Source organism: Aulonocara sp. 'chitande type north' Nkhata Bay, linkage group LG17, assembly GCF_057382095.1.
Source record: "Aulonocara sp. 'chitande type north' Nkhata Bay isolate Kocher_YH1m ecotype deep benthic linkage group LG17, A_spYH_male_GT1.1, whole genome shotgun sequence".
Lineage (NCBI taxonomy): Eukaryota > Metazoa > Chordata > Actinopteri > Cichliformes > Cichlidae > Aulonocara > Aulonocara sp. 'chitande type north' Nkhata Bay.
The window spans coordinates 13,451,180-13,478,162 of record NC_141360.1 but is presented as its reverse complement, the minus strand read 5'-3'; the positions used below and the strand labels follow the sequence as shown (position 1 = coordinate 13,478,162).

The window sequence follows — 26,983 nt, the reverse complement described above, 5'->3', positions numbered from 1 at the left end:
CCCTAGCCCTGCCAGTGTAGCAGAATGATGACGGATGATGATGGCAGCAGCAGCCGTTCTTCTCTGCGTGAGTAGCTTAATGTTGTTCGTGTGTAATTTACGTTGAGTAGGCTAACCACGTTATTACATTAATGCATGTAAGGTGAACTAGCAAACATCATCATAGCTACATGCGGCTGTCTTCTTGTTTGATGGCAGATACTCCCTTCACCCTGGCCAAAAAGGCTAAAATGACCAAAGAAAAAGTGGAAAACAGTTAAACATGAGAGGTTTTGGACAAAGTTTGTGTTTTTTCCATTGTTTAAGCACTGCTTCCAGCCAAGAGTGATACCATATATGCCCCATAGCTGCAGAAAAGGCTAACATTGTTATCTTTTTACAAAAAAACAGTTAAACAAGAGGCTTTTGGACAAAGTGTGTGTTCTCCATTCTTTAAGCACCGTTTAAGCACCGGCACCGTTTCAAAAGTACCGGTTTGGTACTGGTATCAGATAAAACCTAAACGATACCCATCCCTAGTTATATACCCACACCACACTTCACTGTACTAAAAGAAATCACAATCGTCTTAGAAGACTTTAAAACTTGTCACACAATTTTAATAAAACTTCAAAGGTACCAACAGCACAAACATTGTCATTAAAAAAATTCCCCCCACCTGCCTTCATTATAGAGGCAGAAATTAGCTTTTGTTCCAGACTGCAAAAATGGTCATTTCTGCTATTAAAAGCAGCAGTTTAACACAGCTACTGAATCTACAGGGACCTTCTTGACTTGTTTTTGCTCAAGTGACTCCTTGAGGAAATGCAATTTTTTTTTTTGACACTTTTTATTTGTTTAGGAACATTTTTATGCAACAAGATAAAAGAAAAAAGAAAAAACAGAAACAGTATGAGGTCATGGGAAGATAACATACACCTGTACATACATCTGCACATCCACACATACATACGTCAACAAGTCTGCATTGCTAATTCTATGCATCAAAGGGTGCTGCCACAAGCTGTAAAGTCCAGCCATTTTCTCCACCGTTTCCTTTCCAAATCTCCCTGCAGTCGCAGAGTGAAAGTCATACATTCCATCAATTTGACGTCTTCCACTATAGAGGTAAAAAGTGTTACAGTGGGAGGATCTCTACAGAGCCAGCGTTTTGTTATGGCCTTCTTCGCAGAAGCCAAGAGAACTTTCAGAAGGTAAACATCATCTGCAACTAAATCGTCTGTAAAATACCCCAGATACAATGAGGTAAATGTACAAGACACGTGGAATCCCAACACCTCTGTAATTATCTTTATAACTTCCGTCCAGAAGGGTCGTATGAGTGGGCAGGACCAGAATATATGACCGTAATCAGCCATGACTTCCCCACAATTCCTCCAGCAAAATGCAGGTGTAGCACTGAATTTAGACTTCTGTTTAGGCGTTATGAAATAGCGTATAATGTTCTTCCAGCAGAAGTCCCGCCACATGTTGGAGTTAGTCGTGGTAAACTGTGTCTCCCAGATCCGTGCCCACCCATCTTCTGTAATCACAATGTCCATTTCTTTTTCCCATTTCTGCTTTATGTAAATCGTTGAGTGCCCTTTGAGCTTAGTCAGACATTTATACAGTTTACTTATCGAGGCTCTGTTACTCCCAGAGTCATAAGCATCAATGAAAATATTAACAATCGAGAAGTCTCCACGGACACAGCTCTTCAGTCTTTTGCCAATATAGTCACGGAGTTGCAAGTATCGAAAAAAGTCTTGTTTCCCGAGATCGTAAGTCTTGCATAGGGTATCAAAAGCCATAATTTTAGATTTTACAATAACCAAACACCCAGCAGTGATTCCATGCCACACCCATTGTTTAAATCTACTATCGTGGGAAGCAGGTAGAAAATCAGGGTCATACGCTGGCCACCTCAGAAGTTTTATCTCTTCCTGGAGTTGCGCCTGCTTGACCACTCCCCTCCATATTTTTAATGTAAAAGTGACCCAGTGGCTGGGCGTCAAGGTATCGTCCAAATCAGAAGCCGCGTGACCAAGTCTAGACTGGATTGGTGTGTCTGAGAGAGACATCTCAATAGTCTTCCACCTCGCACAAAAAGATGGATTACACCAACACACCAAGGACCTCAGCTGAGCAGATAAGTAGTAATTCCTTAATGAAGGTAGAGCCAAGCCCCCTTTGTCTTTCGGCAACTGCAAAGTAGAGAACTTCACCCGTGGTCTTTTGTTAAGCCAAATGAATCTCGAAATCTGCTTATTCCATTCCCTGAATTGCTTCTCTGGAATTTGAATAGGTAAAGCAAGAAAAAGATAGAGTAGTTTGGGGAGAATATTCATTTTAATTATCTGTATCCTGTTGCCAAGGTCGAGAGGGAGCAAGGCCCAAATGTTGAGATCGCTATATATTTCTCTATTAATACGACTGTAATTAATATCGTACAGTTGTGTCAGATCTCTAGGCAGAAACACTCCCAAATATTTGATAGCAGTTGCCTCCCCATTACACTTGAATTTTGCCAGTAGTGTCTGGTCCGGAGAAAAATTAAATGACAGAACTTGAGTTTTTTTGACATTAAGGACATACCCTGAATACAGGCCATATGTTTCCAACATCCCCATTAATACTGGTATACCTGAGCTGGGATCCATGATTGTCACCAAGACATCATCTGCATATAAACACACCTTGTACTCGTCCCCTCCTATTACAATCCCTTTCAACGATGTTTCCTGACGTATAGCCTGGGCTAGAGGTTCGATAAACAAGTTGAAGAGGTAGGGGCTTGCTGGACACCCCTGTCTACATCCTCGTTCTAAAAAAATAGTATCGGAGAGGCTACCGTTAATTTTTATTCTGGCAGTAGGGAGAGAATAAAGAGCTTGGAAACATCTTATAAACTCGCTACAGAAACCAAATCTTTTCATCACTAGGAAGAGGAAGTCCCAATTCACTGAATCATATGCTTTTTCAGCATCTAAGCTAAGAATAATTGAGCTTTTTTTCTTATTATTAATGTGTTCGATGATGTGTAAAGCTCGTCTAATATTATCGTGGGTTTGTCTATTTTTCAAGAAACCCGTTTGGTCTTCATCAATCAAAGAAGGCATTACAGCATCCATTCTTCGCACCAAAATAGTTGTGTATAGTTTATAGTCTGAGTTCAGGACACTTATAGGCCTATAAGATTTGCAGTTTAGTCTATCCTGTCCCCCCTTTGGCAAAACCGATATGAAGGCCTCCTTCCAAGAGGGAGGTACCAGACCTCCTTTCAAAATGTAGTTAAAACTAGTTTCCAACAGGGGAAGAAGGCTTTCCCTCATGGTTTTGTACCATTCGGCAGGGAGCCCGTCGGTACCTGGTGATTTATTGGATTTAAGGCTGGAGATAGCTTTAATTATTTCTTCCCGAGATATTAAGGACGTTAACTTACTATTTGCTTCTCGACCAATCGTAGGCAGGTCTAAGGAATTCAAAAAGTCAGTCATCTTATTTACATCACCCTGAGTAGATTGACTATATAAGGATTTGTAATACTTTTCAAACGCTTTTTGAATTGTATCCAGGTCAGTTACAACATTGTTACCAACCGGGTCTCTAATCTTATAAATATTATTTTCAGCTTGCTGTTTTCTAATCCGCCACGCCAACTGCTTCGCCGCCTTAGGCCCCGCCTCATAATACCTCTGTTTCATGAACCTTATGTTTTTCTCTACTTCTTCGCTCAATATCTTATCTATCTCCTGCTTAATCTGTCTGATCTGGTGGGTTACTGTAGTATTTTTATCCTTTAGACCTGACTGTTCCAAGGCCATTAATCTATTCTGCAGTTGTAACAATTCTTGTGACTTTTTCTTTTTAATCATGGTCGACCACGCAATTATTTTACCTCTGAGGACAGCTTTGGCTGCATCCCATACAATACTGTGATTTGTCTCTCCATTATCATTGTCCTGCAGGTACAAGTTAAGATCGGCTGTCATTTGTTTCACAAAAGCGGGGTCATTTAACATACCGGTATTTAGTCTCCACAAAGTTGTCTTCCGTGTCCCGTCCAAATGTAACGTTATATAAAGTCCACTGTGGTCAGAGACATCTCTTGGACCTATTCTGCAATCTTTTATCCTGTGTAAATCCCTATTAAACATAAAACAGTAATCTATCCTCGAATACACTGAGTGTCGAGCAGAGTAAAAAGTGAATCCTGACGCTGACCCATGGATAGATCGCCACACGTCAATAAGCCCTAATTCCGTTAACATTCCTTTAACCCGTTTCCCTCCAGACGTGCTTTTCCTGTCCCTATTATTTGAGTCTAATCTGGGATTTAACAGTAAATTAAAATCTCCTGCACAAATAAGAGTTCCCACCGTTTCCTTAGAGATCAAATCAAATATCTTCTTAAAGAAGCTTGCGTTGCTTCCTGGGGGTGCATAGACATTTAATAGTGTGACCGTCTTATTCTCTATTCTACCTTTTACTAAAACAAACCGACCTTCCTTATCACTTATAGTAGATATATGTTCAAATTTTATTTTATTTGAGATAAGGATAGCTACTCCTCGTTTTTTCCCGGCCCTATACGATGAATAAAATGTATGTCTGAAACCCATCTTTTTTAATTTCTCATGTTCTGCATTATCTAGATGAGTTTCTTGCCAATATGCCAAGTCTACTGTCTCCTTTTTCAATTTGGCAATTAATTTGCTTCTTTTAATAGGGCTATTCAGGCCATTTACATTTAGTGACAGCATTTTATAGAAATTATAAGCCATCAAGTGGATATGTGGAATACAACATAATCAACCCAGACCTCAGAACATCACAACCAGAACTCACTGAACAGCAAACACACAAAACATTAACAGGAGCTTCCAATACAAAGGATATAACAGTATCCTTTGACATTGAGGGGACTGGCCACAGGGTGGGGCCCCTCATCCGACAAGAGGGGAGTGACCGACAAAAAAGCCAAAAAAGGGCAAAAAATAAACGAAACAGTCTCTTATCGCTACTAGACATAACGTGGTGGTTCTCTAACCATGTCCGTAGGCACCAACCTAAAGAAATATGAATTCTGAAGGATACGAAAGTCAGTGTTCCTGCGGTTAGATTATCAAAACTCTACCGCCAGCTATCTCACCGTTGTCCCGCCATCAGCTGTTCACTCGTCTGCTGACACTTTTTCTTGCTCCCTCCGGAATGCTTGGAGTTTTTCCCGCACGTGCTGCTGGAAGCCGCCCCCGCAGTGTGCTGTCTGCGTTTCCCAAGGAAGTAGCTGCTTTATCGTGTCCTCTGTCATCCTGTTGGTTTGGTTCCCCAAGGTGATCTTACCCACGGCTATTCCCCGCTTTCTTAAATCCTCGGCAGCTTGGCTCGCGGTATTATATAGGACATTGCCTGACGCATAAAACACTCGCATCTTACTTAGTGGTGTCTGGAAACGGATCCCGTTGTCCTTCAAAGCCTTCTTAACTGGGATATATTCCCGTCTCCTTTTCTGCACTTCCAGAGAGTAGTCATGATCGAAATACACCCGTTTGTTTTGGATATGTACCCCTTTGTTCCACGCCGTGCGGAGAATCTCTTCTTTAACAGAGAACCGGAGGAAGCGCACTATTATTGAGCGTGGTGGGGCGTTCGGGGGTGGTTTCGGTCCCAACGCGCGGTGTGCGCGCTCAATGCCGAGAGCACGGTCCGGGCCGAAATCTTCGCCTAGGTGTTCTTTGATCAGATTTTCAACAAAGGTAGTCACCGACGAGCCCTCCGAGTTTTCCGGTACGCCGTAGATCCGGATGTTCTTGCGTCTAGCGCGGCCCTCCATATCGGACACCTTTTCCTGAAGCGCCCGTTGATTTTCCAACAGCTGCACAAGTGTATCCCTAACACCAATGTCCCAGCGTTCCGAGTCAGCCATGTTGTCCTCGACGTGCTTTAGCCGACCAGTCATCTCCTCCACCTGATCCGCCATCTCGTGTAATTTTTGATTCAATTCCTTAGCGAGTTCGGCCATTTGCTTCTTTACATCCTCCCGAAATTCCGTACCGAATGCTTTGAAGTCACTCTTCAATTCGGTACGCAATGTAGCCATTTCGGCCACCAGTACGCTACTCACAGCATCCCGAAGCCAACCCAGACCTTCACCTCGGTCGCCATCTTGTCCCGATGCGAGGCTTGCCTCACTAGCCGCGGCGTCCTTCTCCATTTCACAGTCAAGAATGTTTCGTAGCCCGTATCCTCCCTTTTTAGATTTATCCCCACTCATTCTTGAGTCGAAAAATGGCAATGTAGCCCTAATACAGCTCTCGAGTCCGGGGAAACACACGGTTGGTGCCGGAGGTCACTCTCTATGCGGCCATGCGGTGCTACGAGCCACCGGAAGTCCACCAGGAAATGCAATTTTTAACCCGTGTCCTTCATTTTCAGTCCTGGCAGATGCATCTTGGCTGTGTGTCTTAGCCTAAAAAATAATATTTTTTCTCAACCATATTCAAACTGAGAAAAGTGATAATAATCCCAGATAAGACCCAGATCATCATCTGCTGGTTCTAAATATATGTTGAGAGTGTTTGTAACGCTTTAGTTTCTATGAAGTTGCTATTGTCAGTAAATGAGAAAACGAAAATAAATAATTGAAAGGCTAATTTTAAAAGGTAGTAGCTGATCACAACAACTCAAACATAACTACAGAAAGCAAAGCCAACTGCTAACTTTCCAGAGCAAAAAGACTGATTACACATAAACCAAACTAGTTTACTTAGTTGACTTTATTTTTTTGTACTAATGTGCTTTTTCACAGTGCAGTCTAATGCGGCATCATGCACCCAGAGGAGAACAACAACAGGTTCATTTTTGGTTCTGCCACAGGGAAATGCTTTTTTAAAAACTCTGTAAAGTTATAAATGTAATCAATATCATCCAGATGTGAACTGTAATAAATGAATTCAAACTGTCAATAAGTTCTCCATTAAAAACAGCCCCTGCCTTTAGTCTCTTCACCACCAATACACTTTAAAAAGCATTACGTGCCTGCACGTGCGCGCGCGTGCGCACACACACACACACACACACACACACACACACACACACGCACAGATAAGTTTTCAGTTTAATGGCCTCAGGGCCTTGGTTGCCCAGAGATTTTTGGTATGCGTCACTCTCCATTTTGTATTCTGAACAGAATATGTGTGTGTCTGCGCGTGTGTGTGCGTGTATGTGTGCTCATGTGTCAATGCCAGTCTGTCTGTAAGAGATAATGAGGCAGTGTGCGCTTCACCCAGCTAACCCCTGGACTTAACTATCAAGTCCTCTGAATTGGCAGCTAAAGTGGAAAACTGGGAGCACATTTCCTAACTGTGTCACACTGCTGGACTCTGTTTTAACTTTGTCTCTGCTCAGCTTATTTCAGCAGCAACATATCCACCCCAGAAGACCCTCATACTTGTTCCTCACACCAATGCCAGGCCCACAGTGCAAGGAGGAAAACCAGGGTGTGTCTTTTTTAGCGGTTGTCAGGATGCGACTCAGACAGTGACTAGATTTAAAAGAGAAGGTGGGATTGTTGTGAACGCCACATAACTACCAGACTGTGAAAACATCGGAAATGATGCACTGATCAGTCTTTGTCCATCTTGTAATTATGCAGCAACAAAGTTTGAGGTTGTTTTGACACAAAAACACAAATTCTTTCACTGATCGTTTGAAAAAATAGAGCCCAGCTGATACAGGATTTTTAACACAGATGCAAATACATATATTTGAATACTTAAAAATCTGATATATTGCCCAAAATAATTTTTCTTTAAGTAACACAAAACATAAACAGATTTGTTTATTTTTTATGTTTTGTTATTTACACCTCCTTCCTAAAATAATATGACAATGCAGCTTAAAAATTCTATTGTTGCAAGACACGGATTACTCATTTGCACTTAGCAGGCACATTGCACAGCAATGGGGATATTGCAGAGTGCCCTCTAGTGGACAGACTATGCAACATCAACACTCGTAACATGGTTGAAGGGTGTTTCTTCCATCTCTTCTTTGTAGAAGCTACCTCCAGTTGCCACCTTATTTAGAAGGGCTTATCACAGACGGTCGCTCTACATGTTTGATTTAGCAGAGTTTTTACATCAGTGCCCCTTTCTGACCCAAACCAGGATCGAACCAGGAATCTTTCATCTGTTAGGCTACGTTCACACTGAAGGTCTTAATGCTCAATTCCGATTTTTTGATCAAATCCGATTTAATTTGTCTGGTTGTTCACACTACAAATAAAATGTGACTGCAAACGCGCTCTAGAAGAAGACGTCACAGCTGGGTGACAGCTGGCTGACAGCTGGGTTTGTCGCTCAAAACACGGTCAAGCTCATCAAAAAACGGGCAGGTGACTCGACCACGTCCACTTCGTTTGTTTATATCTTTAGCTTCTTTAAACATGGCCCCGAGGCTCTTCACTTTCCTCTGACACTGTAGCCACATTTGCCTGTACCCTCGTTCAACCATTTCTTTAATGCACTCGAACACAGCCCGGTTACGATAAGACCCTTCAAGTTTATCTTGAATAGAATTGTCTCCCCATATGCTAATCAAGTCCAAAACCTCAGTTTCTGTCCATTGAATCGCTCCGTCTCCAGTTTCCGCCACCACGCTTTCTCGTTTGTCTTCTCCAGCGCTGATAATTACCGTCTGTTTGTGTCAGTGACGTAAAAGACGAATTTAATGCGACATGACCATTCAAACAGCAGTCGCTTTCTAAAACATCAGATATGTATCGGATTCAGTACCACATACAAAAGTGACCCAGGTCGGATTTGAAAATATTGGATTTGTGCCGTTCACACTGTCATACCATGATCGGATATGGGTCGCATATGGTCAAAAAAGTCGGATTTGAAGCGCTTTCGCCTGCAGTGTGAACGTAGCCTTAGATGAATGTCTTCTTTAATTATATAACTTTGTTTTGTAATTGCTAAAAATGAAAATTAATGGAAATACACTTTCTGTTGTAAATGTTGGTACTGATAAATCAGCAAATACCCAATATTATAACTAACGACTCTAATGAAAAATTACATAAAACCAAAACAAGCACCATCAGTGCAACTGCCAGTTAAAATTGGAAATCAGATTTTGGCAGCTGTGCCTCAGCATTTACCTACTAATCAGTAGATTGGTAGTTCAATTCTCTGGCATGCTAGTAAGTAAAAGCACTTTTAAAAAGTATTTTAGGTCTTTTGTTTTAGCTTTTATTATGACAGTTGAGAGTGGAAAGGACATACTGTATGGTGTATCTGAATCCAGACCTCTGCGATAGCCTTATGGCATATGGGTCACCTGCTTTTCATCCTCTCCTGAAAATTGCTCATACAAGTGTTCTAACTTACATGAATGCTGTCGGAAAATCTTTTTTTGTCCATGATACCTATTTGTGCCAAGGTAAATGTTTATGATGAGCACCATTTACACCAGCTACACCTTTCTTCTTGAGACCTATCTCGACCAAAATCCCCCCCCCCCCCCCCCCAAAAAAAAAAAAAAAAAAAAAATCACAGAATTTAGAACACCTTAGTTCAGCACCAATAATCTCCCATCATGAGGATGTGAAACATTTGAGATCGCAAGGTATAAGAAATTGTGCCAGGTAATGTTAGATAATGAGAAAACCTAAGGATAAACTGCATTAAAGGCCCGAAAGAGGTGACTGTTTAAATCATCCATTCATGAGCTCAATCAGTCCACCCTCTTTTGTGGAGCCGTTTCATTGTAAATTACATAAATGAATAAGCTAACAGGGCTAACAGCCAGAGGTGTGGACTCGAGTCACATGACTTGGACTCGAGTCAGACTCGAGTCATTAATTTTATGACTTTAGACTTGACTTGAAAAAATGTTCTAAGACTTGTGACTTGACTTAGACTTTTACACCAATGACTTGGGACTTGAATTGGACTTGAACCGGTTTACTTGAAAAGACTTGATATTTTACCCCAAATATAAAATTTAACACGCATATTATATAGAGATTGAAAATGTGACGTCATTCACGGGTAGAACCGCAAAGGATTCTGGGAACTCGTGGCAAGAGGTACTACCGCACGCAGGCTTTCAATTGAAATCACAGCGATAAAAAGAAACACAAAAATGTCAAGAAGCTGTTGTATTATTAACTGCAATAGCCAGTCACATGACAGCCACGGGAAGCCGACAGGTAGAGAAATCGGTTGTTATCGGATTACGTCGTTGAAGAGAAATTGTTCGAGCCATGTTTCCGAAGTAACAAAGAGGCGACGGATGGCCTGGATCGCAGCCATTCAAAGACCAAATATAACGTCCCAGAACACTCCAGCTCACAGGTTAGTCTGCTCCAAGCATTTCCACAAAGGTCAGTCTGCTGTAGTAGTTAATGCGTCATTTTCATAACACAATTGGTGATATAGGTTACAAGCAAGTCTGGCGCTGAACAGAAATTGTCGCGCTATGCTCCTTTATTTATTGTGCATAAATAGTGAATTGTCCTGACACAATATTGTGTTTCGCTTCTGTTATTATGGTTCATTGACAAAAACATACTTTTATTCACAGGATAAAACAGTTGTTTTGTATCACTAATTGCCCAGTACGATTACAGCATACAATATTATTGTCACTGCTACATTTCTGTAACGCGTACCAGAAATTATTTCCACTACTAATTAATTACCGTTGAGCTCAAAGGTTATATTAATAAACGGTTAATGAATGTGTGTTTATGACAACGATTTGTGAGACTGGTAAACTTATGATATGTACGATGGTCTTTCGTTCTACACGGTGCATTTCAAGGTCCTGTACCCATCCGTCGGTAAACTGTACCTGGGCTTGTTGCAGTGACCTGAAGTTACTAAACTTCATGAGTGTGTGCACTCACTCCAAGAACCGTATGATTATAAATATGCATATAAATATGCTACGATGAGATAGCTGACTTCATCTAACTAGCAAATGTTGTCCAGGCTACGTTGGTGATGCAGTTTTTTTTAATGTGTATGATATTTTTGTCATGCGATTTTAAAGCCGGTCCTACAAGCGCATCCAAGAATAACATGCAGCTTATCTCAGAACTGTCGGTGAAAATTATTCTTGGAGCTAGGTTTAATTGAGCTGCATTTTAAAGAGGTGCAATTTCACAATTTGTGTATATTTTCTAAGTTCACTATTTTGTCATGTGTTGAGAAAAACACAGATTTAAAAATTACATGGTCTAATATTTACATTTAGCATAACTGCAACATTATTTTTTCGTTTGTTTTTTTTAAAGACTCGAAAGGACTTGAAATTCAAAATTTCAGACTTGTGACTTTACTTGGACTTTTACACCAGTGACTTGAGACTCGACTGTGACTTGCCTGACATTACTTGAGACTTGACTTGAGACTTGAGGATAAAGACTTGAGACTTACTTGAGACTTGCAAAACAATGACTTGGTCCCACCTCTGCTGGTTAGAGTTGCATGGATCGCAGATTTATCCGTTTTTTGTGAATATAAGCTGCTGACTGGTGAGCAGAATTTTCAGCTTGGTACGTTAGTGTTCATCAGTTAATCATAAAACATATTTAGTGCTTATAACAAATATATTATGCTAAATAAAGACAGATTTTTCCACAATGTATATGATAGTAAGAGTTAGTAAGCCTCTATTAAAGTCTCCCTCTGCAGTCTGTTGTTTCTTAGATTCAGCATTGAAACTGAATTTAAAACAAAACATAGATGACATTCTGTCGCCTCATCAACCACCAAGATCTCACTGCCTACAGACATTCAGTAACTCTCATTGGATAATGTTAATAAATATCTTTCACTAAATATGAACGTTTTCTACCTGTCCTTGTTAAAATTATGAAAGAAGTTATTATGCCTGAGAATCTCTAGAATGTCGAATACTTTCCACTAAACAGTTGTCTTCTACTTTGGTTAGTTTTTTTAACAACCATTTAAAAAACATATTTTGCTTTTGTTTTATTTTTTACTGCAATTCCTGTAGAGTAGCTTTTATAGTGTTAATTCAGTATGTGCTACAAAATAAAAGCCTTTCCTTTACATTAGGTTTGTGGGCATTTTATTTTGAATTGTTCCAATCATGGCACTTCAAAGGAACAGCGCATCACAGGAACAGCCTGTGATGTCACAGTGCACATTCTACTGGAAAACCCTATAAATAGGGGAGACGTTCAACCAACTTTAGTGGATCTCGGATGGCAGAAACACAAAGCAACCTGGTTGTTAAAACAAAGACAAGGCGGACGTAGAGAAACGCACACGCACACGCTGACGCATCTACAATGGCAGAAGCAAAAATAGAAATGGTCATCACACCAAAACCTGAGGTTGATAAAGCCGCACAACCAAATACTAAAAAGTCTCCTGTGGCACAACCACCAAAGGAAACGGTTGTGAAACCAAAGAAACAAAAAAAGCAAAAACAGAAAAGAGTGGCTGAAGAACCAAAAAGACCAATTACTCGGGCATATGCCCGGGCTCTTCTTGAAGCTCAAAGCAGCACGGGTGATGGAGCAAACCCGAAAAATGAAGAAATGCAAAAAAACACTGGAGCCACTCCTGAAAAAGAAAAGGCTGAATCCCTCCCCATTTCAAATGCAAAGGAGGACATGGAGAGAGAGAGAAATGGGAAGAACCCCAGCAGACCAAACCCTGTGCCTAATGGAGGGAGCCCGTTTAATCCCTGGCACGAGATTGCTGCTCTCAGACACCAACTGGAAGCCTCCCAATACCATCAGAACGACCTTTACTGTAAAATGGTAGGTGCAAACAAGAGGGCCTCTTATCACCAGTTTCAGGTGAACAAACTTCGTGAAGAAATTCACGAGAACGAGCGAAATCACGAGGAAACGATTAAAGGCCTCATAGAGCAGCTGGAAGAGGCTTCTAGTAATAAGCCCAATGACATCAGTGAGACAGACACTCTCGCAAGTGACAATAAAGCTATGGTCATATTGGATGAGGTGATTGCTACCCTGCAGGACCAAATCAGCCACCCTACCACAGAGCAGTGTGTGGAGTCTGCCACTCCAACCACAGAGGCTTCACACACTGACTCTGTAGGACTGAAGTCCTCTAAGGAGGCTGAATTTGAGCTCAAATGTAGGATTCAGCAAGAGCAGATTGAGATGCTCCAGAAACAGCTCCTAGCAGCTCAAAATCAGCTTGAAGAGCAGGCCGTTAAACATAGGCAGGAGCAGGAGACACTCAACCTGGAAATCAGTGACCTGAAATCCCAGCTCTGCCCCAACAAGGCCCTTCATGATTTGAAGCTAGAGTCTCTGGAGCGAGAGCTGAAAGGGGCCAAAGCTTCCTCACTTAAAATCCCACAGCAGCACAAAGAACAAAATTCCACTGCTGCAAATGAAATGCACAAATTTGAGCTTCCGAAAGAAAACGAGACTGGAGAACAGGAGAAGATGGAAAAAGAGGACTCACGGCCATCCACTGCAAGGTCTCTGCAGGAGCCTCAGAAAGAAAAAGACACCACAGAACAACAGAAGATAGAAAAAGAAGAGTCAGCTGCATTTTCTGTACAGGAATCTTTGCAAAGTCTACAAGACAAACAGAAAATGCTCAATGTCAAGGTGGCTGAACTCAAGACTGAAGTTAAGAGCCTGCCAGAGATTCCGCCAAGGAAGAAGAAGAACAAGAAGAAGCGGAACTGTGCGCGTCCCCAATTTCACATAATTGGTGTCAACATCAAGTCCTAAAAATCATATTTATATACAACTAAATTGTCAGTGAACATTTGAACCCCTCTCGGTCAAGACAGAAGGCCACCCCTTCCTGAGCCCGGTTCTGTCAGAGGTTTCTCCCTATTAAGAGGGAGTTTTTCCTCTCCACTGTCGCCAAGTGCTTGCTCATAGGGGATTTGGGGGCTTTTTTTTAACACCAACCACTGAAAAGTTCACTGACATCAAATTTAAGACTCAGCAAATATGGAAATGGATCATTCGTCATCAAGTGAGGAATCATCCATTTAAAACATGTTTGCTGAGTCATATTTAGTTGTATATAAATATGATTTCTGTCACACTAAGGCCAATCACAGACTAATTTGGACAATTGGTAAAAAATAAATAAATTGAAAAAATTGAAAAAAAGTAGTTGTGTCATTGTTTCGTGTAGATTTCAAATAACATGCCATTTTATGTCAACATATTTCTGTTACATTTGTAGTGCTCGTGGTTTTATATTCTTATGATCCTGTTTGTTTGATGAGTATATCCTTCTGCCTTGCTTCACATATTTACTGCTGCTTGGCTAGCTTTAGTCATGCTAGCATCAGCACGGGTAGAAACAGATACACATCAGAGACATCACATGTAGCTTGTGTTTATGTTCAGAGTGACATCTGATTTAAAAGCAGGCAGCAAAGCACCGAGCAGCATATCAGTCAGCACAGAAAACAAATGCCATAAATGTCATCAATTAGGCTGGAATAGTTTGTTTCTAGTGGCTTCTATCAGAGGTGTGGACTCGAGTCACATGACTTGGACTCGAGTCAGACTCGAGTCATTAATTTTATGACTTTAGACTTGACTTGAAAAAATGTTGTAAGACTTGTGACTTGACTTGGACTTTTACACCAATGACCTGGGACTTGAATTGGACTTGAACCGGTTTACTTGAAAAGACTTGATATTTCACCCCAAATATAAAATGTAACATGCATATTATATAGAGATTGAAAATGTGATGTCATTCTGGGGTAGAACCACAAAGGATTCTGGGAACTCGTGGCAAGAGGTACTAGCGCACGCAGGCTTTTAATTGAAATCAGTTATACAGCGATAAAAAGAAACACAAAAAATGGCAAGAAGCTGTTGTATTATTAACTGCAATAGCCGGTCACATGACAGCCACGGGAAGCCGACAGGTAGAGAAATCGGTTGTTATCGGATTACGTCGTTGAAGAGAAATTGTTCGAGCCATGTTTCCGAAGTAACAAAGAGGCGACGGATGGCAGCCATTCAAAGACCAAATATAACGTCCCAGAACACTCCAGCTCACAGGTTAGTCTGCTCCAAGCATTTACACAAAGGTCAGTCTGCTGTAGTAGTTAATGCGTCATTTTCATAACATAATTGGTGATATAGGTTACAAGCAAGTCTGGCGCTGAACAGAAATTGTCGCGCTATGCTCCTTTATTTATTGTGCATAAATAGTGAATTGTCCTGACACAATATTGTGTTTCGCTTCTGTTATTATGGTGCATTGACAAAAACATACTTTTATTCACAGGATAAAACAGTTGTTTTGTATCACTAATTGCCCAGTACGATTACAGCATACAGTATTATTGTCACTGCTACATTTCTGTAACGCGTACCAGAAATTATTTCCACTACTAATTAATTACCGTTGAGCTCAAAGGTTATATTAATAAACGGTTAATGAATGTGTATTTATGACAACGATTTGTGAGACTGGTAAACTTATGATATGTACGATGGTCTTTCGTTCTACACGGTGCATTTCAAGGTCCTGTACCCATCCGTCGGTAAACTGTACCTGGGCTTGTTGCAGTGACCTGAAGTTACTAAACTTCATGAGTGTATGCACTCACTCCAAGAACCGTATGATTACAAATATGCATATAAATATGCTACAATGAGATAGCTGACTTCATCTAACTAGCAAATGTTGTCCAGGCTACATTGGTGATACAGTTTTTTTTAATGTGTATGATATTTTTGTCATGCGGTTTTAAAGCCGGTCCTACAAGCGCATCCAAGAATAACATGCAGCTTATCTCAGAACTGTCGGTGAAAATTATTCTTGGAGCTAGGTTTAATTGAGCTGCATTTTAAAGAGGTGCAATTTCACAATTTGTGTATATTTTCTAAGTTCACTATTTTGTCATGTGTTGAGAAAAACACAGATTTTAAAATTACATGGTCTAATATTTACATTTAGCATAACTGCAACATTATTTTTTCGTTGTTTTTTTTTTTTTAAAGACTCAAAAGGACTTGAAATTCAAAATTTCAGACTTGTGACTTGACTCGGACTTTTACACCAGTGACTTGAGACTCGACTGTGACTTGCCTGACATTACTTGAGACTTGACTTGAGACTTGAGGATAAAGACTTGAGACTTACTTGAGACTTGCAAAACAATGACTTGGTCCCACCTCTGCTAACAGCTAGCAGCCTGCCTAAAAGGTCCAATCTGGCCCATTTGCTGGGTTGGCATAGTGTGAAAGCCGCACAGACGGTGGAGAATGATGTTGGAACCTTTCAATGGATTGCTCCAGAAAGCATTGTTTTGCATAAAAACAGATCAGAGTGATTGTCAGAAGTGGTAATTTCATCTGAACCAGAGATCTGAATCACCATCAGTCTAACATCCTTCTCACTGACAAAGGCATTATCCATGGTCTGCCATACCACACTGAAGGAGGGAGCTTAAGCCAACTTGGGAGTGTGTTTTGTGAATACATTTTTTGCTTCATAGGATTTTCTGGTCCAGCTGACTTGAGATCAAATTGGGAATTAACAAAAACAAATCCGACCCCTCTAGTGTATTCTAATTACACATCACAGCTGATTAATAAAGGAAATAAAATGTGAGCCTTGCAGGTGAAACAGAAGATTCACACAGGGTATTATGAGATATTAGTTAGGAGGACTGAACTGGGCTGTAAAAGTGCGGAGGATTGAGAAATACACGTTGGTGTGGAAAAAAGTATTTCCCCCTTTCCTGATTTTCTTTCATTTGTCACAGATACATGTTTCAGATCAAACAAATTCTAATATCAGACAAAGACAGCCCAACTAAATACAGAATGCAGTTTAGAAATGATGAGTTCATTTAGGCAGGCAGCCAAACCTACCTGGACCTGTGTGAAAAAAACTGATAAGTCATTAATTAAGTGGGATTAACCACATTTACAGGATAGATGAGTTAATTTTCACTAAACTCGCCCAGACCTGATTACTGCCAGACATGTTGAAATCACATTCATAAAAGGAACGTCCTACCAACAGTCAACATGGCAGTCAAATGCCTTAAATTGGCCGTTCATGCTGGACTTGAATTACCTTTTCATAAAGGGCAAGATAGATGTGGATAGTTTTCTCACATCATCATTTAAAATTTGCATTCTGCATTTAATCCGGTTATCTTTGTCCAATATTAAAATTGGCTTGATGATCTGAAACATGTAAATGTGGCAAAAAAATAAAATAAAATCAGTAAAAGGTGCAAAGACTTTTTCATAGCACGGTACGGCATTTCTTCATCTCTGCAGATCAGATGCAGTGATGAAAACTTCTACAGATAAGAAAGACTGCAGACACACAAGCACTAAAAAGTACCTCAGTGGTTTGAGATACAGCCATTTAAGAACACATTATTCGTATGACTCATTCTAGGTTGAAGCCCATCCTCTCTGCTGCTCCTTTTGAAAAAAAAAATCAGAAAAGACATACAAATCTAAATTGGGAAGAACTCGAAATCATAAACAACCCAAACAAAGCAGAATCTGGTTAGCAGAACAAGGTTAAGAAAAAAAAGTCTCATTAGTTGGTTTTTGAGAAACTGAGTATGAAGAGGTTGGCATGAAGCAACTTGCTCACTGGCAGTTCAGCACTACTTATCAGCGGAGTGTGTCCAAACACATTTTCAGGTTTTACCATACTCACCATAATCAGTTATGTGAAGCATAGCAGATTTTAATGGCTGCCCACTAGCCGGTCAAGAACTACCTTTTAAATTTAACTTGCTGCTTTTAAAGTCCTTCATGGCCTGGCCCCAGATTATATACTTGAACTGTTGCTCCAGAACCTGCCAGAGCACAGCCTGCCACGCAGGAAACTCTTGACCGTTAACTACAAAAGGTGAATTACAGTGGACAGTATCTTCTATTAAATACTTTTAAAAGACGTATTGATTCAGCAAGACTTTCTCATAAATTCCCTTGAATTGTCACTCTTCACCTCTTAGTGACATTTTATTGTGGTGTTGTACTTGAGGCTTGCATGAACCATTTTAAACTTCCACACAATTTAGACAAGTAACTCTTTGAACTCTTGCATTTCCCCCCGCCTATGTGATTATATTATGTGTTTTTGTAAATTCATTTGTAATTTTGGTGTTGAAAATCCTCTATGAGCAAGCACTTGTGATGGTGGGAAGGAAAAACTCCCTTTTAACAGGAAGAAATCTCCAGCAGAATCGGGCTCAGGGAGGGACAGCCATCTGTCGCGACCAGCTGGAGTGGAAGGAAACGACAAAATAAAAGAAAGAGAGCACAAGGAGACAGACTAGGAGAAGACAAAAGTGTAATGACATGCTGTCATTAAATAGTGGTATAGGTGAGTGGAAATGATGCAGAAATTACTGTGATGCTTATTGTATCATACGGTCACAGAAAGTCCCACAGCATTCTGAGCCTATATCAGCATAACTAAGGGATTATTCAGGGTCACCTGATCCAGCCCTAAATCTAAACTTTATCAAAAAGGAACAATTTGAAGCCTAATCTTAAAAGTAGAGAGGGTGCCTGTCTCCTGAATCCAAGCTAGGAGCTAGTTCTACAGGACATGACAGCTGAAGGCTCTGCTGTTTCTAATTTTAGCAGTATTTCAAAGATGAAAGAAAGCAGCCCTACATATTTGTTTAATACATGCACTGAAGAACACATCCTGATCAAAAATGACAAGATTCTTCACAATGTTGCTGGAGGCCAAGGTAATGCCATCCTTTGTAAGTTTCTAAGTATCTGGTTAGACATCATGCTTCCAAGATTTTTAGGGCCTAATCTTTCTCTGAAATCAGGAGAAGAAAATGACTTCACATCCAGGCCTTTAAATCTTTAAGACGTGACTGCAGTTTAACTAATTGTCTTATATTATCTGCCTTCGTAGATAAACACAGCTGGGTATCATCTGCAGAGAACCGAAAATGTATGCAGTGTTTTCTTGTAATATTGCCCAAAGATTTAAGCACTGTAGTACTGGTCCTCATTCCTGGGGAACTCTTTGACTAACGTTTGTAAAACAAAGGCTCTACATTTACACAAATCACAATCTGTCTGAGAGATATGAATCAAGTGACTTAGCTCAATTCCTTAAATACCAACATCGTATTCTAGTCTCTCTGGTTAAAATTTGAGCCTCAAGTAGGCTTTCATACTATATTTATAATTGTGACTAAAGGTTTTTTATAGTAAAAGATTTAGATCTAATAGAAGGTTAGTTTGAAACCATGTAACCATGCAATGTGTGGTTTGTTATACAGCCTTGGTACTAGTTCTAGAATATCTGTATCTGGATGAGCGATATTTTTACAAAAACATCTGAATGGTGACTCCCAATATTTTTTTTATTTCAAATTAATTTTCAGTATTTCAAATGAATATGCATTTATGAAGTGAAAACAAGAAGAAGATAAATCCCAAAAAACTCACAGCCGGATTAAAACTTTTTGATTAATCTTGCTAATAGATCCCCCCCCCCCCCCAAAAAAACCCCCTCAAAATAAATAAATAATTACTTCTTAACATAAGACAGCCAGTCCTCAGTGTACAACTTTTGTCCTTGCGTTGTTTTATAGCAACCACTTTTGGTTGCTATAAAATTGCTTTCTGTTGTTGTTCAGTTGTTTAAAACAAATTTATGAGATGATGTCTAAAGCAGAGCTGTAGGTGTACGGCTTAAGTTAAGTGAATCTATCCAACTCATCAAGGGCACGTAACAAGTGACATTAAAACGGAGCTTCTCTCTGTCTTACCTTCTTCTTGGACTTGAACACATTACAGCGGAACACATTGCTCTGTCCATCTCTGGCAATGTAGCTGAAGATCTTCAAATCTTGGGAGTCATGAGACACGTAGAAGATCCTAAAAGAAAAGAAAATAGGTCAGAAACTAAAAAAGTGAATGAGATGCAAAACAACAACAAAACCTGGCAAGCTTTCAAAATGCATCTTAAGATGCAAAATGGGAAACAAGCCTATTTCTCTGGGATTTGAATGTGACAAATATAAACATGATTTTGTTTTAATCCAAAAGGAAAGACATCAAACTGTAGATTTTAGATGGAAAAAGAAGCTGAGAAAGCTGTGATGGGGGTAGGACTATTTAAATAAATGACAGGTGCACGCTCTTTTCAAAACTTCAGTTTTATTTATGTTATACTGCAAAAATGTCAGAAAGTCAGGTGAACTTAAAATCCAAGTAAAAGAAAATGCTTCAAATAACAACAGTGATATATTCCAGTGCACGCAGGAGACGGGGGCGTTAATGCCATTCTAACAAAAAAAATACTCTGTGTGAAAGAGGATATAGGGAGGAACTAAGTTTGAGTCAAAAATAGAGTTGTGTTAGTAGGGAGAGATTGTGCGCAGACAACAGTGACAAACTGTACAATACCCTGCAGAGGAGGTAAATAGCAAGAGACAACTCTGGGAGTACAAAGGCAGCGCAAAACGCCTAAACAATAACCTGTAGGTGCGAGAGCACTGTATGAGTTAACCCCCACTGTGGGTCTAATTCATGATGACAAGAGAAAAAAGCTGGAGGGGTAAAGAGATGCCGATGATGATAAGGTGGCAAGAAAATTGGGAAACTGTCATATTTTGAAATGATATGAATGCTCACACGTAAGAATCCGCTGAAAATAAGAAATTACTCCACTTAATGCCATTTCCAACTGATGACACCTGCATTGTTTGCCTATCTGTATTTTACCAACTTACAGAAAGTTCTAATTTTTAAGTATATTATGTAAGCACCTTGGTACTTGGGTTATGTTTTAAGTAGTGTGATCATATTCATTTTCCCACTATAGTTAGGATTATGTGTCTCAGGTTAAACTGATTGAGTTTTGAGTTTAACAGTCTGACATTTCTTCCGCAATCTGCAGTCTTTTAAAAGGCCAGTACCTGGTTTCACAAACACTTCCTGTCCTGCAGAAGTTTGTGGAAACAAGGCTCTTAGAACTGACCTCAGTAAAAGGTTTTTGTGATGAGTTTTTAGGTTTAGTTACTCAATTCAGGTCATAGTGAATCAAATATTAAGTCAATTTTGTAAATTTTGGCCATTGTCAAGCGTCAGGAGGATTATGCAAGATATGCTCGCTGCACAAACCAGTGAGTGACATTGTACTGGTCTTTTATATCGTCTATGGCTTTTACCTGGGCAAAGCTGTAAAGGCTGCCATGATTCAGCTGGGCATAGGACTTTTTTTCTAAGACCTTTCTAGGCCTGGTTTCGTATAGATTAAGACTCTGTCCTTCATTTATGTGATTTTTATTGCCCTCGTTTGTACAGCTCTTCTACCTTTAAATGTGCCTTCAGTACCATATGCACTGTATCTTTGTGTTTTTGAGCATAGTCCAATGTGTGGTTGGATTTTGACAGAAGAGGAATCTGAGGCCATTTGTTGATTAACAGTAAACTTGAAATATAACCGCTAAAAGTGGCGAAATCCTCAGGCAAAACGGCGCCCTAATTGGCCAATTAGCACCATATTAAGGAACCTGCAAGGTTGCTTGGGGTAATTTATCATAGCGAGACAACGGACAACCAGGGAAGAACAAGGAATTAGGTGAAGATTATGCAAATGATCCTGCTGCCTATGCGTGAGTATGTTACTGTACAAGGTGGCTTTGTGTTTGTGTGTGTGTGTGTGTGTGTGTGTATATGTGTGTTTGCCTACCAGTAATATTGTAGGGTCTGATCTGTGCACTCTGTGACATTTTTGTGGTATTTATTTTGGCCTTTTTCTCTGGGAGCCACACTAGCTGAAGTTCTTGAGTTATAGATTGTGTCTTTGTCTGCTCAGCAGACTCTCAAAATACCCCCCCCCCCCCCAACACACACACACACGAGCTCGCACATGAATGCACTGATTTCAGATCCAACGTGCTGCTGTAAAAGTCAACTTATAAGTGATGCATGAAATCATCTACAAGATTGTCATTTTTAGTTTTTAAACACATTAGGTTTACTTTCATACATTTATTTATTTTTGAATAACAAAAAGCCTGCTGTCAATTCCAGAGAGCAGGAAAGGCAATACGAATTCAAATACAAGTTTAGTCATCATCTTGCACATATATTTGTTGTGAAGGGCTCATAAATAATGAGAACCAATTCAGTCCCCCATGTTTCCTGATCCACTTTGGTGTATTATGCCTTTGATTTTCAATGACTCCATTAGCTATAATGACAGTGCACTTATCAAGGACCACCATACAGACTGTAAACAAGCCAGCAGTGTGGCTGCCACTGTGTTTTTAGGTAAAAGAAAAAGTGTAGACATTTACATATGTAATGTGACTACAGCAGGCTTAAGTCTCCGTTAAGATAAATCATTTCATGTTTATGGAGACATTTATGTGATAAATCTCTCTGCTGGCTTCTTATGTCTTACTCTGAAAATTGCTGGTTTATTTATGACTTACAATCATGTCTTATTCTAGAACTGCGTGTTTCTTGCCCAGTTGGACTTCTGAAATTCCAATTGAATTACAAACAAAAACAGTGGAATTTGATCATACATTCCTATAAAATTCCTCTAAGGCAGAAATCTGCATATTATTAATACTTATACCAAACATTCTAGCTGGATTCCTGCATGTTTCTACACACAGCATTCATCGCCAGATGGTCAATCTGGTAAAAGCCAATGAATTGAATTCTGACTATTTCCTGGATTATGAGGTGATTAAAACAAAACTGCAATGTACAAAAAAATCAAAGAAAAATTATGAATTTGGCCCAGAATCCAGATTCTGATTAATATAAAATATATTGTGTTAGTGTAACTAATAAACTAAGGACGTTTCAGGAAGCTGTCTACTCTACTAGAAACTTTAAAAGGAGACAGAACACTAGTAGAGGCTCCTCTTAAAACAGGCCTTTCCTCCAAAGGAAAGAGTAGGACTAAAAAATCCGGGATTTGAGGAGCTGTAGCAAAAAACATTTCAAGCCAGGTCATGTACTTTGAGAAAACTGACCGCTCCCATCCGGCTCCTTTCCCCCCCCCAAAAATCTTCCCTTTTAATTAAAAGGCCCTCCTTTAGCCCCTCACTCCAAGACAGTTTAATAGGAATAAACATCCTGATTTTTTTGTTTTTAAATCTGAGGCAGGATGATGGCAAACTGCTTCCTGCTGCACTAACTGTTGACTGCGGGGCACATTATATTCTTCCAGACAAGCGAAGCTCACCCCACAAGTGAGTCAAAGTGAGCTTAGCTGACAAATCCCTGAGCAGTGCCGAGATGACAGCCCAGATACATATCTATCAACTGTCTCTAAGAGGAACAGCTGCCAACCATCCAGGTGAAGATGCATCGGATAGATCAGATCTTGGAATAAGTGAGGCGGGCTTCACACGAAAGCTGTCAAAGATGCTTAAGGGCAAAATAAATCAAACTGCAAATGGTGCCAACAGCAAGCTTCTTTTATTGTATTTCAAGGGGTTGTCTGTCCCGCTTAAACGTTCAATCCACAACATATTCACCTGAAGGGAAGTCACTTTTCTGCTCACGCTGCTGCTGAATGAAATAAGAGCAGCAATAGAAGTGTGTCTCTGATAACAAAAATACATCTGACTGGAAAATATTTATTAAAACCCCTCATAACATTAAAAAACCCTAATAAAATCAATACAGATACAAAAAGAAGATCAATCATTTAAAGCAGAGGTTCTGAGGCCCAGTTTGAAAAGTGGAAGTGGAAATCTTGTGCGGCCCAATCAGACCTTTAGTCTCTACTCTGATCATCACAAGTGAAAAATTAAGTATTTCCTTTGTTTTCATCTATTCTTTTTGATCTTCGGTTGAATTACTTGTTGAACAGCTTTGCTTCCCCAATGAAGTTATTTCCAACTAACAACCAATGGTTGGAGAGAAAAAATTAATTTCTGAATCCTGTGGTTTTGCCTCATTAATTTAATTTCATTTAAAAATTCTAAACTAAACTAGAGAATGCATTTTCTGAAGAAACTGCAGTGTGGATGCTGATAGCTGAATGTTTTGAGCTGAAATGAAATAATTGCTGCATGTTAAGTTAAAAATGTTGAATGAGATGAAAAATACAGAAATTTTCACCTGAAAAAAAAAGTTCAGAACTATTGAAAGCTGACATTCAAAGAGAAGAAGTTAAAAGTAGGCGAACATGTTTAAAATGTAAATTAGAAAAAGCTGATTAATGACAAAAGAAAATGTAGAGTCAGAAAACATCTGCATAAAAAAATTGAAACCTCATTATTTTAAATCACTGAATGACTGAAATGTGGGAAAATCCACTACAGACAGCTAAATGCCGTAAATTTTAATCATTCAGAAAAGATGATTCTAAAAGTCACCATCTGACTCCAAATGCCCAGATCTGAACCACTTGTGTGCGGAAGAAAAATCCACCAATGAACAATAAGCTTGAATTTAACAGGCCAATCAGAATACTCTATTTAGTTGGCCTGCACTAACTACTGGCATACTGTTATTCTGTGGCGAAACCCTGTCAAATCTGCCTTGGTGCACCTGTTGAAAAACTGCATCTAAATCCAAGACCCTAACTCCCATCAAAACAGCTTTTGAACTGTGAGGATCCCAAGGAATTGTTCTGCACAACAGTGTCTCTTTTATCCTTGTGGTGTCAAAAATGTGATGACAGGAGCAATTTAAAAAGTGGGGTCTTTCCTGCTGTTGAAACAAACTCCTGACTAAAAATACAATGTATTTCTATGGGTCAGTTAGAAGGTTATCCCTCTACTTTGAGCCACACAATTCAAAATGTTTAAATCTCTGAGCTTTGAAAAACACAATGTTGGAAAGAGAAAAACGATGGCTATGTTTTGAGGGTAAAATGATGGCTGTAGAGCAAACACTGTGGACACAGCAACAGTTGAAAAAAGTTTTAAAGATGAATCTTGGCAGAGTGACAGAGCTCATTAAGCAGGCAGGTGTGAGCCTGGTTGCTATAGCAACTGCACCCAGTGGCACCACACACACACACGCACGCACACACACTCACACACAGAAAGACAGACATCTGCCTTTCTTCTGCTGCTTTAAATAAACAGAAAAGTCATTGTGAAACAAATACTTCCCAAGAAAGAACTACAAGTCGTATTGACAAAATTCTTTCACCGGGAGCGCCAGCAATGTCTAGTCTACCGAATTCTGAGTTTTCATGCATGTGGAGTATTTAATAGGGGCTTTACTCTGTTAAACTTTACTGCTTAATGGACGCTGACCTGACAGCAACCCTTTTGGAAAGTTTTGAGAGTTTCACGTTTTTCAGCAATTCAACAACCAAGCCGACACATTTCACCATGTCAGCCAACCCATCCTTCAGCTCAAATGAGCCTGAAATTAGGGCTGCTCGATTATAGCAAAAATGATAATCACGGTTATTTTCACTGAAATTGAGATCTCGATTATTTGACGATATTTATTTAACCCTTTAAGACCTACTATAGAACCAAGTCCGCCAGAGCTTATATTATATTTTTACATGTTGTAGTGCCATTTGTGGGAGCATTTCAAGTTGCTATACAACTGTTATAGCCCATATTTTAATAATATGTATGCATTAAGTCCATAGTAACTACATTAATTGCAAAAAAGTGCAATAAACTACAAGAAAATTGAAAATCGTTTTTTTTTTTTTACATATATTTCTACTTGGAGAAATTTAAGAGGCTTATCCCTCAAAACTTTAAATACAAAAAAGTTGCAAAAAATAGTTTACAACAACAGGAAACTTATTGTGAGTGTCTTCATAGTTTTATTTTGGAGATACACCAATTTTTATATACTGCAGGAATATAAATATATGTGATAGTTCGCGCTGACAACTTTTTCAATGTGGGAAGTGTTATGAACAGCTGATCAGATCGGCAAAGCGTGTGTCTGGAATATTATGTTTTTGTTCCTGCAAGCGCTTTTTATGCAATTTTTGCAAAGCTTTATGTGGAAGGAAACCGTGACCGAGGACAAGCTGATGGCATAAGATGTAAGTACAACTCCTCCGGTTTCATATGCAAAACAAATTATTGCGCTAGCTTACACGGTTCAGGTTCTACAGGGATTTAAAAAATAGTTACACAAAACGGAGCGTGCTGCTCTGTCCGGCTTTAAAGGGTTAACAATGACTTTAAAAAATAATATAAAATAGTGTGCAACACCACTGAAGTTTTTTTTTTTTTACCTCTCTTTTCAACCAACAGCAGTCACTCTCCTCTCCAAATAACTTCTGCTTAGCTTTCCGAGCTTCCCTCGGGTCCTCTTAATCAGCGGTCTCCAACCTTTTTTGCGCCACGGACAGGTTTATGCCCAACAATATTTTCACGGACCGGCCTTTAAGGTGTCGCGGATAAATGAGGGAGGGGCTAATAATCGGCTCAGTCATTTTTAATGATCGTTGAAAGCCCAGATCGTAATCGTGATTAAAATTCGATTAATTGAGCAGCCCTACCTGAAATAGTTGAAGGGAACATTTTGGGAAACCACTACAAGGTAGAGGCCTTCCTCGGAGAAGGGGGCTTTGGTATTGTAGCCAAATGTCGTGATACCAAGACCAATCGAGCTTTGGCTATTAAAGTCAACAAGGTCCGCCCTGATATTCTGCAACAGGCAAAACTGGAAACTTTCATCCTGGAGCAGCTGCCAAGGTTGGATCCAGATACTGCCAACATTGTTAATTGGAACGTCTTTTTCCACAACGGAGAGCGGGTTTGCCTAAACTTTGAACTCCTTGATCAATGCCTGTGGGACTACATAGGGGACCAGAATAACCAGGGTCTCCCCATAAGCGAAGTCAGGCCAATTTTACGTCAACTCACAAATGCTCTGTCCCACCTGGGTTCTGTAGGAATAGTGCACGCCGACCTCAAACCTGGAAACATCATGGTTGTAAACCGCCATGAGTCTCCAGTCAAAGTCAGACTTATAGACTTTGGCCTTGCATGTCCTGCGTCTGCAGTGAATCCT

General features: G+C 39.8%; 2 protein-coding genes across 4 annotated transcripts in view; one reads left to right on the top strand and one right to left on the bottom strand.

Moving 5' to 3' along the window:
• Nucleotides 1-26,983, bottom strand: part of LOC147309736 (carboxyl-terminal PDZ ligand of neuronal nitric oxide synthase protein-like) — a 253,409-nt gene that overhangs the window by 103,462 nt on the left and 122,964 nt on the right. For all 3 annotated transcript variants that reach the window (XM_086268915.1, XM_086268914.1, XM_086268916.1), the window contains exon 5: nucleotides 19,771-19,879. In XM_086268915.1, the coding sequence (XP_086125041.1) occupies nucleotides 19,771-19,879 (109 nt within the window). The remainder of the gene's footprint in view (nucleotides 1-19,770; nucleotides 19,880-26,983) is intronic.
• Nucleotides 12,262-13,741, top strand: LOC147309737 (uncharacterized). Its single transcript, XM_086270197.1, has one exon. It carries the CDS (start codon nucleotides 12,311-12,313, stop codon nucleotides 13,739-13,741), a length of 1,431 nt encoding a protein of 476 aa, XP_086126323.1. The 5' UTR covers nucleotides 12,262-12,310.

Coding starts and splice junctions, on each gene's coding strand:
- LOC147309737 (XM_086270197.1), top strand. CDS start 12,311: ATGGCAGAAGCAAAAATAGAAATGGTCATCACACCAAAACCTGAGGTT.